At 51.2% G+C, this 13,856-nt stretch overlaps 6 protein-coding genes across 6 annotated transcripts; 2 read left to right on the plus strand and 4 right to left on the minus strand.

Annotated features, from left to right (window-relative positions):
- Positions 1–105: 105 nt before the first annotated feature.
- On the minus strand, positions 106–931 carry Aud_008003 (LamB/YcsF family protein; the record flags this gene model as incomplete). The annotated part of the gene is made up of 2 exons (XM_043292889.1): positions 106–816; positions 881–931. 2 exons carry the CDS (start codon positions 929–931, stop codon positions 106–108), a joined length of 762 nt encoding a protein of 253 aa, XP_043148824.1.
- Positions 932–1,367: 436 nt separating this feature from the next.
- Positions 1,368–5,520, plus strand: Aud_008004 (bifunctional urea carboxylase/allophanate hydrolase; the record flags this gene model as incomplete). Its single annotated transcript, XM_043292890.1, has 10 exons — positions 1,368–1,438; positions 1,490–1,609; positions 1,660–1,933; positions 1,987–2,707; positions 2,769–3,641; positions 3,695–4,068; positions 4,126–4,276; positions 4,330–4,759; positions 4,813–5,216; positions 5,279–5,520. 10 exons carry the CDS (start codon positions 1,368–1,370, stop codon positions 5,518–5,520), a joined length of 3,660 nt encoding a protein of 1,219 aa, XP_043148825.1.
- A 358-nt stretch (positions 5,521–5,878) lies between these two features.
- Aud_008005 (uncharacterized protein) lies at positions 5,879–6,935 on the minus strand (the record flags this gene model as incomplete). Its single annotated transcript, XM_043292891.1, has 2 exons — positions 5,879–6,528; positions 6,584–6,935. 2 exons carry the CDS (start codon positions 6,933–6,935, stop codon positions 5,879–5,881), a joined length of 1,002 nt encoding a protein of 333 aa, XP_043148826.1.
- Positions 6,936–8,135: 1,200 nt separating this feature from the next.
- Aud_008006 (uncharacterized protein) lies at positions 8,136–8,401 on the minus strand (the record flags this gene model as incomplete). Its single annotated transcript, XM_043292892.1, has 2 exons — positions 8,136–8,334; positions 8,388–8,401. The coding sequence occupies 2 exons, from the start codon at positions 8,399–8,401 to the stop codon at positions 8,136–8,138; spliced, it is 213 nt and encodes a 70-aa protein (XP_043148827.1).
- Positions 8,402–9,273: 872 nt separating this feature from the next.
- On the plus strand, positions 9,274–11,608 carry Aud_008007 (uncharacterized protein; the record flags this gene model as incomplete). Its single annotated transcript, XM_043292893.1, has 5 exons — positions 9,274–9,279; positions 9,314–9,636; positions 9,672–10,223; positions 10,281–10,561; positions 10,668–11,608. The coding sequence occupies 5 exons, from the start codon at positions 9,274–9,276 to the stop codon at positions 11,606–11,608; spliced, it is 2,103 nt and encodes a 700-aa protein (XP_043148828.1).
- A 203-nt stretch (positions 11,609–11,811) lies between these two features.
- On the minus strand, positions 11,812–13,539 carry Aud_008008 (putative JmjC domain protein; the record flags this gene model as incomplete). Its single annotated transcript, XM_043292894.1, has 1 exon — positions 11,812–13,539. The coding sequence occupies one exon, from the start codon at positions 13,537–13,539 to the stop codon at positions 11,812–11,814; it is 1,728 nt and encodes a 575-aa protein (XP_043148829.1).
- Between the last annotated feature and the right edge of the window lie 317 nt (positions 13,540–13,856).

The following is a 13,856-nucleotide window of genomic DNA, read 5'->3' on the forward strand; positions in this document are numbered from 1 at the left end:
TGCTAAAGGTACACCAGTCTATCGGCTTCTCCTGTCTTCGCTGCTTCCTTCATACTCATAAATTCCAATATGGAGAAACAAGCTATTTACACCTTAAAACAGCCTTCATCTCTCGTATTTGGCATTGAATTCATCCGCTACCTTTCTCGTCGTCCTGATGATGTCAACACATCCAGGAGAGTCAGAGTGGCAGCAGATTGAGACCGGATACGTTTTCAGTGGCAGTTGTACAACAGTTCCATCAACGGCCGTCACCGACTGCTCTTCGACCTGCTGTCTGACGTGTTTCTCAACATCTGTGAGGTTCCAGGGCTTCTTCTTCCGGTCAATCACAAGCATGCCGTTCGAGTCGTATTTCACATCGCCATATAGCTCGGCCCAGAACTCGATCCCCAGATCGTTGGCAGCTTTCTCCATCTGAGTGCCCGCCAGTCCAAACACCGGCACTCCGTTTGGAACTCCCAGCATAACCGCCTTGGCAACTTCGTAGTCCCGGCACATCATACCGTACAATACCCCATGAGGCTTTACATGGTGCAGGGGAACCCCTTCACGGTCCAGGAAGCCTTGGAGCGCCCCAACCTGGTAGAGTGTGATTGCCGTGAGCTCTTCTAGAGAGAGCTTCATCTCCCGACGACCGAACCCTTGCAGGTCTGGAAGACCGGGGTGAGCACCGATTCGAACATTGTGAGCTTTGCAATTTTGCACCGTTTCCATCATAATGAGCGGGTTGCCTCCATGGAATCCGCAGGCAATATTGGCGATATCGACCATGGGGAGGAGCTCGAGGTCAGGACCGCAGGTCCAGTTGCCGTACTATGAGTACATCAGTAATGCTACCACAACGAGCGTGTTAAGCTCAGGGAGCGTATATAATTACAGCTTCCCCCATGTCACAATTGATAAGTGCCTTCTGCTGTATTGGTGCCATTGTGCAATATATCGCAATCCGAACGAAGTTAGGAAAGCTGTGAAGTCCCTCAACAAACGGATGACTCGCAGAGAAAGCTTGGGGGAGCAGTCAAGCAATGACCAGGTGGCAAGCAATATAGATATGCCCCAAAATTCAGTCTCTTTCAACTCGCACGGCTGAATGGAACTTTGGACTGAGGGGTTCGGAGCTTATCAGTCATGACAGCATAGACGGATGCTCCGCATTTTCTCCAAATCTCCAACAAACGGCGATCACGGCCATACCCCACGACGATCATACCTTGTTATCTGGCATTGATCCTAGGATTTACTTTCTTTCATTGGAGTACAGCGCCGAGGTGTTCTCCTGCAGTGCAGATAATGATCCTCTTAAGCGGAGGGGGCCCAAGTTATGTTGCTCCCAGTCGCATCGCTAGCTGCTGCTCTGCATCACGATGGATTGTTTAAAGACTCTTCTCGTTGCCAACAGAGGCGAAATCGCCGTCAGAATTATCAAGACCGCAAAGTATGGTTACGCAAGCTGAAGCTGCTGATTGTCTCTGACGTTGTGATCCAGGAAGCTGAATATTCGTACAATTGCGATCTATACCGAGCCAGACGCTGCCTCTATCCATGTTCATTTAGCAGATGTCGCCGTTCTCCTCTCTGGTTCTGCCTCAAGATCATATATCGACGGGTGAGTCTTCTTTCCTCTTTTCAAGACTACTCTAACTTAGGAGTCTCCAGTGATCAGATTATTCGGATTGCAAAGCAGAATAATGCGGATGCTATTATCCCAGGTTATGGATTCTTATCTGAGAATGCAGATTTTGCTAGGGCTGTGGCTGCCGCTGGTTTAGTATTTGTAGGACCCTCACCTGAGAGCATCGAAGCTTTTGGCCTTAAGCATACCGCGCGAGAACTTGCGACGAAGGCCGGAGTTCCCATCGTGCCGGGATCACCTGGCTTGATCGAGAATGAAGATGACGCTGTGGAGGTGGCTCAGAAGTTGGGGTATCCGGTATGCATCGTGAAACCGGAGAGAAGTTTGCGGGGCTAATTGACGGAGTGTAGGTCATGCTGAAAGCCACCGCTGGTGGTGGTGGAATGGGCTTGCTTACATGCAATTCCGAGGCCGAAGTACGCAAGTCCTTCGCAACTGTCAAGTCCCGAGGTGAAGCATTATTCAAGAACGCGGGCGTGTTCATTGAGCGTTATTATCCATCCAGCCATCATATAGAAGTTCAGGTGTTTGGCAACGGGGATGGTAAGGCGATTTTTATTGGCGAAAGGGAATGTTCGATACAACGAAGGCATCAGAAGGTGATTGAAGAATGCCCGAGCCCTTTCGTCTCCAGAAAACCAGGGTTGCGAAAGAGCTTGGGTGAGGCTGCTGTTCGTCTGGCGGAGTCGACAAGCTATGGTTCAGCAGGGACGATAGAATATCTTGTCGATGATGAAACTGGCGCATTCTTCTTTCTGGAGATGAACACTCGCCTACAGGTTGAGCACGGGATAACCGAACTCTGCTATGGCATTGACTTGGTTGAACTCATGCTAGATCAAGCGGATGCCCAGCTTTCTGGGAAGAAGGGCGTTGAAGCATCTTTCCTTGCAAGCTTACCAGTGGAAGCCCCTTTCGGCGCCGCTATTGAAGCAAGAGTGTATGCTGAAAACCCGACCAAAGATTTTGCCCCTTGTCCCGGAACCTTGCAAACCGTCGAATGGAAGGAAATGCCAGGTTCAAGGATTGATACATGGGTCTATCGAGGCATCAAGATATCCGCCAATTACGGTATATCCCACGAACAATATCCTCTTCTTGGGTACTTTGGCCGGGCTGACAGAAACATTAGACCCCCTCCTCGCGAAGGTCATGTACCACTCGCCAGATAGACAGCAGACTATAATAGGAATGAGGGAAATTCTAGGAAAATCACGTATCTGCGGGCCTCCAACCAATCTGGATTTCCTGGTTAAGATTCTAGAAGAGGAGACCTTTGTTGCAGGCAACACATTGACAAGATTCCTGGACGATTTTCAGTACACCCCGTCAGCGATCGACGTCATTTCGGGTGGCGCCTATACGCTCATCGAAGACTGGCCCGGGCGACCGACCATAGGAAGGGGGTTTTGTCATTCTGGGCCAATGGACCCGCTAGCTTTCCGCATCGCGAATGCCCTCGTCAATAACCCCATGGGTTTTGAGGCTCTGGAGATTACCCTGAGCGGCCCAGATCTACGCTTCCTCGGGGATGCAATCATCTCCCTTTGTGGAGCGCCGATTGAAGCTAAACTCGATGGAGATGCTGTTCCAATGTGGTCAAGAGTCAAGGTAGCCGCTGGTCAACGTCTGACTATTGGTAAAACTACAGGAAACGGCTGCAGGGCTTACCTCGCAGTGTTTGGTGGATTCCTCAACGTGCCCAAATGGTTTGGGTCAAAGTCGACGTCTCCAGGTGTAGGAGTTGGAGGTTATCAAGGTCGGCAGCTTTCATCGGGAGACCTTCTCGCAATCACAAGCGTGATTCCGGAAGTCAGTAGTGATCTCCGTATACCAGAACACCTCATCCCCATTTACCCAAGTCACTGGGAGCTGCTAGCCATGCCAGGACCCTACGATGAGGCTATCTTGTTCACGAGAGCATCGATATGCTGTTTGAGTCTCAGTGGAAGATTTCACACAATGCGGCCAGAGGAGGCATCCGTCTCATCGGTCCCAAACCACGGTGGGCTCGCTCCGATGGGGGAGAGGGCGGCGCACATCCTTCTAATGTGATAGAATACGGATACGCAATCGGCTCGCTCAACTGGACAGGCGACGATCCCGTTATCTTTCCACAAGATGCCCCGGACTTTGGGGGATTTGTGAGCAGTCATACGATCGTAAAGGCAGATCTGTGGAAGTTAGGACAGGTGAAAGCGGGGGATACCCTGAAATACAAAGCAGTGTCTTTGGCTGATGCCCTGGATGCACGGAGGGATATGGAGAGATTCGTCGACGAACTGGTCCATTGCTGCCACCAAGGGCATGGGTTCAACGACGTGAAACAGCTGAGAGGCATGCCTGCCGAGCAGCCAGCTGAGACTCGCGGCAAAGGCGTGGTGCATCGGATTGAAGAGCAAGGAACCCAGCCCCTTGTGTCTTACAGACAGGTATGGTGCACTTATCGTTGGGTCATAGGGGTCCCAGCTGATCAACTACTTCTCTAGGCAGGGGACGACTATCTCCTCATTGATTATGGCCACGGGTCATTTGACTTGAACCATCGCTGCAGAGTCACTGCACTAAAGAAGGCACTCGATGAAGGAAAAGAGATCACGTTCTCGAATGGGCTCATTTCAACGGTTGGATGCGGAAATTGTAAGAACTTGTACGGGCAGACCAGGACTTCATAACTAACTCACTGTTCGCAGCGCTGATGCTGTACTACGACGGCATGAAACTCTCTCAGCAAAGACTAATCAGCTATCTCTGCGAGCTCGAGACAAAACTCGGAGATCTTAGTCAAGCAAAGATGCCGAGTCGGCTGTTCAGGCTTCCTCTCACGTTCGAGAGTCAAAGACAAAAAGATGCCATTCTGCGCTATATGGAAACACAGCGTCCGTACGCTTCGTACCTTCCAGACAACATGGAATTTGTAGCCAGAAACAACGCTTTCACAAAGGAAGAGTTCGAAAACATCTTCCTGACAGCCAGCTTGATGGTTGTCTCTGTCGGATTCTTCACTGCACTTCCGCTCGCCCTCCCTGTGGATCCTCGTCAGCGCATGAACTGCCCTAAAATGAATCCAAGTAGAGTATATACTCCGGCCGGCTCAGTATCATGGGGTGGAAGCTGCATGGCGTGAGTACTGTTCAGTAATACTGAAGTATCTAAACGTTGATCGCAATCAACAGGTTGTACAACGTCGATTCGCCTGGTGGATATCAACTGACCGGAATGACCATACCGGGCGTCGACATCTTGGGCTCGAAGAAAGGCTACAGCGCCGACAGACCGTGGCTCTTCGAAGAGTTTGATCAGATAACCTTCTACCGAGTCTCCGAAGAGGAATACGAAAAACAGCTGGCGCTGTTTAATAGCGGCCAATACGAATATCAATGGGAGGAGGTTGTTTTTGACATGACGGAGCACAATCGACTCTTGCAGGAAACCCACGACGAAGTAGCAGCCATTCGAGCACGCCAGCGTCGGGCGCAGGCTGAAATGGATAAAATCGAAGCAGAGTTGCTCGAACGCTGGGCGAAGGAAAAGGCCGAGAGGGGAGTATCTCAGGACACAATCGAGAGTTTACTTCAAGGTAGGCAATTTCAAGGACAATCGAAGAAAGTCGAGGCTAACATTGTACGTCCCGTGACACAGACCCCGAGATCATCGCAATCGAGGCCCCCTTGAATGCCAATGTGTGGAAAGTTGAGGTCAAGCAAGGGGACAAGCTGGAAGAAAGCCAGGTCGTGGTCATACTAGAAGCGATGAAACTCGAAATCGCTGTGCGCGTCGAGCCTTCTGCAGCGGGTGCCATCGTGGAGAAGGTTTTGGCACCACCAGGAGAACCGATCGAGGCTGGTAAGCCACTATTACTCGTGCGGAAAGTCAAGACCTGAAAGAAGAGTCGATAATGGTACTGTCTCATTTGGTTTGGCCCAAGACGATATGTAAATTATCTACGTAGCATACCGTAACCACAAGTACAAATTCTGGGGATCTCCAAGTCTACGACCAGTTAGACAAATGACAATCACAATCATTTCGTCGGTATGGTATCTCATCATCGTTCATCAAAGGGAAATGGAATTGGCTCGCTGAAGCGTCTATTCCCACCAGAAACTGACGCTAAGTCCAGCCTTGATGCCACGAGCATAATGCCACGAGGTGTTGTCAGCCATCAAACCACTACGCCAAAAAGGTGTCTAGACAATCATGCAAATGTGACAGAAATCAAGGATTGCTTTACTGGGTATTCTATCGGCCCACTGCCTTATCCATAAGACTCTCTGTATGACCCCAAACCAATTCCGGTATCCCCTGTTCCCGATACCGTGTCAGAACTTTTGTGCTCGGTCTAACGTCGCCCTTCCAATCCAAAAGATAGGCACCACTCCCGGTTTCCCCAGTAGTACCCGTAGCTACATCCCCAGCCTCCAGCGGAACTCCTTGGGACCCAGTGCCCTGCTTAGCTGGGTAGCGCGCAGAGCTCAGATGGAATAAATGTCGCTCGCCACTCTCGCTGAGATTCACGGAAAAGGGCCACATGAATGGCCACATTACGTAGTTGTAGAATGTTGAAACCGGTGCAGGGAAGCTATTGGTGTAGATGTTGGTGCCAACAAGACCGGGGTAGACGTGAATGAAACTGATGGCAGGGTGGGTGCTGGCGAGGTGTTCCATGCTCAGGGAGGTCATGGTAATGGAGTGCTTGTAGGCGTTGAGCAGGGAGAAGTTGTGCTTGAGGTCGAGGTCTGATGTATTAATGGAGTACTCAAAGCCTCCACCATAGACACTGACCACCCGGCTTGGTCCAGACGACTCGAGGAGAGGGAGGAGATTCTGGATAAAACGCATACGGGAATAATAGCGGAGAGCGAAGAGGTAGTCTATGCCTTCAACGGTTTCTGGTATCCTTTTGTCAGCTTAAGGTACTCCCCGAAACAATTCCCGTCCGCATACCATTTCGTCCCCCCAGAGAAATACCTCCCGGAGTCATAAAGAGAAAGTTCAGCTGCTTCTCCTGCTGGAGAATCTGCTGGCACACGGCATCCACATTGCGCACTAGCGATACATCCGCCTCAATAAAGTGGAAGCGGCCCTTGGGACTCAATTGCCGCAGTTCAGATAAGAATGGACTGGCACGAGCCTCGTTGCGACCGATGATATAGGCTGTAGGGCTGTCGGCATTACGAGCCAGTTGGCGCAGGGTGCTCCGGCCGATGCCACTGGTGCCACCAACAAATAAGGCAGTGATATTGGGGAGGGCCCGAATACCGGCGTTGGATGCTTGTACTGTCTTCAGAGATACCATTTTCAGATGTCAATGAAAGGAAACGAAGACCACCGGAAGGACTGTGCTATTATTTACATTAGACTTCAGACAAGCCACATCGGTGATCCACCGCCGAGGGATCAACAAAAGCGGGACCGCGCGATCCCTCCCGTCCGACGGCGCGAAATCCTATCCCCATCAACAGTGGCCATTCATGCATCATTTATCAGGCCTTGATCAACGTCTGGCGCCCGTTGACTCGGGTGAAGCGAGACTCCCTGATGGTGGCTGATACGGCCGAGATGCCGCCCGAGGACCTGCTCCTGATCAATCGGAAGTATTACAACGGACTGCATTCGTCCAACTTTGTCATTAAATATGATGGCCGATGGGGAAGGCCCGACGGATGGGTTGAGCAGTGATGGGAAGCATAGCTGGTGGTATATCGGAGATCAGGAGCCAACCGAAGCCTCGATTTTTCCCTCTTCAGGCCTCCGAAATGGAAGGGTAATCATCGGCACGGCGCATGGTGCGTTCTGTTTACCCGATCAGGATCAGTACCCAGCTCGTCAGAGCATCGAGTGTCGGTGTGTTGCTATCTATTGATGGATCATGTACTGGACCTTGGGCGATTCGATTTTCACATGCTACTATCCAGAACCCGTGAAATAGATGCATATGAACGCAAGAATGCTAGCTCAGTATATGGCCATCAGGCAGTCCCAGATACAGAATCGATCATCCATTGACATGTTGATGAAAATGGAGTGACACATTGCTGGACAGCTCGTGTGGCTACAATTGCTAGCTGATGCTCTAGACGATTTCTTTCTCCAATTCGGATACTGATTTAAAAAGAGACCAAGGCCAGCCATAGTGTTCTCGTCACCGACGACATCGCCTGGCAGCCTCATGCGCGTTCCGGGCCGAGCTGCGCAAGAAAACCGCATCACAAAAGGAGCATCGCAGCTTCGCCGATTCTCCCCTTCGCTCCCGCTGATGTCGGATCAAGTTACTTCGATTAGAAAACAATCGGCCATTGCAACAGGGTTCCCAACAGCGCAATGTTTCCGACCTCTCGGACCCTGGTTCTCGAGGGGGGAGAGAATTGTCTGGTTGGGTGGTGGAGGAAAACGGCTCAGGTTGGTCGCTGATTTTGGAATTTTGGTTGGGATGACTTGAGAAAATGGAATCAGTGAATTCTGAAAGTGAAATAGAATTGTGTTTATGAGCGAATGCTTACCTGGCAGACTGTAGCTCTTGTAACTCTTGTCGAAGACGCTGAAGTTCCGAGACGAGTTCTGTTTTAGAAATTGTACTTGATGCTGCGCTCTGATCTCGGCCGATCATCCTCATCCCCGGTCCTGTTCCGCTGGACAAACTAGCGGTACTACTGGAAGGGAACATAGGTTCATCTTGGAAAAGACCCCAAGCTTCGCTATGAAACTGTGTTAGCTGCTTGTCTCTTATTGCGATCATGGTAGGTCGTACCGATATGTGGCCATTGTGGTGGTGGGGTAATCTGGCAATAGACAATGTGGACAACAATAAGACAGTACCAACGCTCCCGCGGTAGCTGCATGGACTAACTAATGCTCCTTGTACAGTCTACCCTATCATGACTCCTTGAGTAGTAGTCCTCTTGCTGCCTTGACTTGTCTGCAGGGTTAACTAACAACTATTTACGGTAGGCTAGAAGCGAGTTACCAGATCCCATTTCTGGACTCCAGTCATAAAGCCTTCTGGACAACTTACCGCCGCAGGATATAGGATTGCATGGTTACATGTATCCTTGGCAAAGTAGAGAGGTATGACAATGACAAGGCCCAACGGGTTGCTTAGTGAGTGAGTGAGTGAGTGAGACGTTTGTCAAGCCAACACTTAAGACGCAACACTACTCGCTACAAAGAACGCAGTCAGCAATCAGATTGCCCATGCACTGAGAAGACCGGACGGGCTCCTCGAGGTTATGTTCGGCGGCTAGCTGCAGTATCCGATGTGTAGTGTGGGCGGATGAGGCTGAAACTACTTAATCTTTGTCTTGCCTGAAGGAGGGGAATGTGGCGTGCGTAAGTAGCACCTTGCTTCAGCCAGCTTTCGATCGCTTCTCTTCTCTTCGTCCATTCTGATCATTTACTCTCTTGTCCCATCAATATCACAACATGCCTCCGTGGAGTTCGGGAGGGAATTTACCTTTTTTGCCTCCTGACAATGAAGGTGCAGAATCGGCTGATGTGAGCATGGGAGAAGAGCAGCAGCAATCCCAGCAGAGGCAGGCTCAGTGCCAGAAATTGTGAGTAAACGTGTCGAGGCCGATGAGATCACCAACGCATTTTAATTACCAAGCTTTTCAACTCAACAGCAATAATCTGCGAGCATGCCAGTCATGCCGTGCCTCTAAAGTAAGATGCGACCAGGCTAACCCTGGCATGCCGTGTCTCCGCTGTCATAAATCAGGCAAGCTTTGCATTGATGCCGCGAGCCAACCAGGGAAGAGACAACGCCAACTCAACAACCGCATCCTGGAGATGGAATCGCGAATTGAATTGCTGTTGTCGTCCGCAGAAGTGCAGGACAGCGCTGTCCGTTCGCCTTCAGAATTGTCGCACAACACCCAACAACATGATCGGAACCCGTCCATGGGATCTGTGATATCGTTCAATGGTGGGTCTGCCCGGCACCAGTCCGGAAGTCGCGAGTGGCATTCATCGCTAACATGGCCAACCATCCGTCTGCCTGGGTAGGTAATTCTGGGATGGAAGATCTGAAATCTAGCATACAATTGTGGCTGGATGACAACATAACAGACCTGGATGATCGTACCACGGAAACAATATTCAGTCGTTATGTGACCAACATGGCGTCCACATTCCCAGTCGTCGTCTTTCCACCAGGCACCACAGCGGCTGACGTCCGAAGTAATAACCCTGTTCTTTTTCTAGCGATTCTCGATGTGGCATCGTCGGGATTCTGTGCGCTTGAAACTCAGAGGAAACTCCGGAAGCTGATTGTTCAGGCCTATGTACATTGCATGCTCCGAACCGAACAGTATACTCTCGGATTGCTCCAGGCCTTGATTGTGTCTGCCACATGGTATCGCACGATTGAGCCTGTCAAGCCTGGGGAACAGATGGACATCTACCAGATTAGTCACACCGCAGCCAATATGGCCCTGATCATGAGATTAGGGGAGAGTTTGAACGCCAAATCTTGGGGCGGCCCCATGTTTCCCCGGCGGGAGAAGAAAAAGGGTCCTGGCAGCGCCTTCCAGGCGGAGTCGCTGGAAGCTCGGCGAGTGTGGCTAGGGTGTCACTATATTTGCTCGAAGTAAGAGAGAGAAAGGCATTCCCGGAAAGCGCCCCGGCGTTAACCTAGTCTATGCAGTACCTCCATGTCCCTCCGCGCCCCGAACGTCATGAGATGGACCCGTCTGATGGACGAATGTCTGGAGGTATTGGAAACTTCCCCAGTGGCCCTTCCATCGGACAGGCTTCTGTGTCAGCATATCCGGCTGCAGCATATAACTGAAGAATTTGTGATGTATTTATCCACGGAAGAGACTTCTGCTCCTGAGAAATCACGAGCGATCCGGATCCAGGTGACCCATCGTGCTTTCAAACGGCAGCTCAATGAATGGCGCAGAGACGTTGCTGATGGTTGGGATGGTGCTCCTTCCTTTTTGTCCTTGATTTCCTGCCCGTCGACTGACATAATGTTGTGAAGAGTCCCTCGAGTTTTCATATTTTTTCTCATGCTTATACATGAACGAAGTGGTCCACTGCACAGCGATGAGTGATGATGTTTCCCTTGAAGATAACACCCAGCGCTTGACGCCACCACCACTGATCATGGCGATCGAGCCACATGCAATTACCGAGTTTATGGAAACGATAGACAACATCTTTCGAGTGTTCACCTCGCTGGATATGTCAACCATTCGAGCCCTACCCACAGTGTACCTGATTCGGATAATCTATACATTCATCATCCTGGTCAAACTATACTTCGCGGCAGCCAAACTACCAACTCAGGACGCTGTGTTGCAAGTTGACCAACTCAAGGTCTCTGAGCGCCTCAATCGCGTTATCCAGATGACCGCGGGATGGGGCCCTTTGTGGCCCGCTACGAAACTAACCACCGTGTTCATCAGAATGCGGTCGTGGATTGAAAGCGGAGAAGAGGGCAATCGCCAGAGGTTGCAGCAGGCCGGGTCGGGGCTCACTGTGTGGGAGTTTAAACCCCCATCCCATAGACGAGACGCGCACGCCATGAACATGGTCGAAGCCGCCTTGGATGATGGATCAATAGTCGCTTCCAGTTCACGAGGTCCGGCGTCCTGGGTTCCATCGCTGGCGTCCACGGATGTGGATACTCTGGCCTTTTCGCTTGAACCACCCCTCGGCACTGATTTCTCGATTGCCCCTCCACCTTTCCAGTCAATGTCCCGGGCTACCGAATCTTGTTTTCCTCGGAAGGAAGGCCCTGATTTTATGCAGGAGGAGGATGTACCGCTTGCGGCAGGTCAACGACTCGGTGACCTCCCGGATATAGATCAGATGGACGACTCTGCGTACGTCGGTATGGACTGGAGCCAAATCTCAAACATGGGCTTTGACTTGTACAATTTAGACGCGCCATTCTCCCCAATTCCTCCTCCTGGCTTTGATCCAGACGCAGCAATGCAGGAGACTTTCTCAGATAGAAACAAATGATCAGATTCTAGGAGTCTGTGTATGTTTTGCTTCTAGGTGCTGGCGGTTGGTTTGCTTCACTTGGCGTCCTAAACTTTGTATGTCTTTTGATTAGATCAACCAGTTCAAGACCTTTTAGATAAATAACAATCACAATCATTTCATCGGTATGGTATCTCATCATCATTCATCAAAATGGAAATGGAAATGGCTCGCTGAAGCGTCTATTCCCACCAGAAACTGACGCTAATTCCAGCCTTGATGCCACGAACATAATGCCACCATCCCACTGGAATATACAAGCACTCTCCTTCCTTCAGCACCGTCTCAACGTACTCAGCCTCCAAGAACCCAGGCCACATCGCATCCCACTGTTCGGACTCGGCCGGGGAGAGCTCAATGGCTGCCAGGTCAACCTGCGAAGTATTGGACATGTCGATGAGCTGAGTCTGCTTCTCGACCCTGGCTTCCGAGCCTTTCCCTTGCAGCTGGGCGGTATCAGACAGGCCTGCTGAGGCGTTGGACCCGGACGATGAATTCACTGCCTCCATGCCCTTCGGATAGATCTGCGAGGCCGGCGTATGAGGCGAGTAGAGCCGAATGTACTTTGCACCGACAACCTGGACCAAGATGTTGTGGTATGGATCGTGGTGAAGAGGAGATATGGTCCATGAGGGGCCAATCCAGGTGTTTATGATCGGGTCGCTGGGGACTCCCAGGACGGAGGCCTCGTCATCGGACGCTGCGTGATCATGTTGTTGCTGCTCGTGCGACTTGGTATGCGTTTCGCTGCCGCCTGAAGACGCATTGCTGGAATTCAGTTTCTCTTCTCGCTCTCGCTGCTTCTTGAGATAGACTGGCGTTCCTGGCTCCGGAACCGGAGGCTCGATGAAGCAGTAATCGGGGATGCAGATGTCCTTGCGCAGAGCCGGGACCTGGGAGAGCAGATCATGCTGGGCCATGTACCCTGTTTCACCTGTATCGTTGCGGTCGTCCTCGCGCTCCTTCCCAAGCCCAGACGTCTTGTCTTCTTCCCTCCAGAGAAACTTGTCGACGAATTCTCGAAACTCCATGATTCGCTGGCCCCATCCTTCGTCCGTGTAGGATCTGCCCACCTCCACGGGGACGAGCCTGCGGCCGCCGAGGGTGCGATCGAACCAGTAGTCGCGTGACGCCCAGGGCCGGGTCGACAGCGCAGGCCAGTGGTCCACCGCGTCGGTGATGACCAGCGGTGTTCTGACGTGCTGGATATGGTGTTCGATGGCATCGAAGGAAGGCGCCGAGATCCGGGGGATAGGATGTTTCAGGGTCGCCGTAGGCACAGCGTCGGGGGGGAAGAGCGGCGGGGAAAGCTTCCTGCGTTTGAAGGCATGGCCGTCGATTTCTGACTCACCGGCGTGGTCTTGGATGGAGCGCGGATCCGTCTTCCCTTCGCCGTAAGCTTTTGTAGCGAGGTGAAGAGCGGAGAAGAGCGATTCGACCAGGTTCTCGCGCAGGGGCGCACCCGTCATAATCAGTGCATTGTCGAGGGTGTGGATTGACGACAAGAGCCATGGCGCGTCGGGATCAAGTTTGTACTCGGCTTGCTCCCTTACGCCTGGAATTTGGTCGAGCTTCGACGCGTTTTCAGTGCCATCTGAGAGTCTAGAATCACTGGAATCGTTGTCTACTGATGTTCCATCGCACGAGAAGCCACAGTTGTTGCAGATAGCCAGGCACACTTTCGCAATGCTCGCGTCCGTGTAGAGTCTTCGCCAGCATGTCTTCACATCTTTGAATGGGAAAACGCGTAGTTTCGCGTCGGCAAGTTCGAGGGCATGGTCTGTATTCTTCAAAAGAAGCTCGCGTAGTGCAGCAAGATCGTTGTCGCAGCATTCGAGGATGGGATCTTGCGAATCTGGATTGGTGAGGGCGGCCAGCGCGTCGGCGATCACGGAGGTGAGATGCGTCATCTCTGCATAAGGAAGGATTAGAGAGTCATGAAGGCAGACCCTATCAGTTCTAAGTGAAATAGAGATCAGTGAGATGATAGAAGTAGGCTGAGGGTATTCTTACTGCAATTGTGCTTTTTTAAGTTGTGTTATCTCTCCTCTTCGCTCCACAGATTAATTGGTGAAGCGACGTCATTGCAAAGCGAGTACGGTGGAAGTGAATCACCATGCTACCAGTGTTTACACTCTGTGTTTCTCTTTTCAATGGAGGTAATAATATGTAAATCGGTTCCTCAATAAAAAAAAAAGCATTGACTTTCATTAAAATGAATTGAGTC

The sequence above is a fragment of the Aspergillus udagawae genome (assembly GCF_001078395.1).
Source record: "Aspergillus udagawae IFM 46973 DNA, scaffold_6, whole genome shotgun sequence".
Taxonomy (NCBI): Eukaryota; Fungi; Ascomycota; class Eurotiomycetes; order Eurotiales; family Aspergillaceae; genus Aspergillus; species Aspergillus udagawae.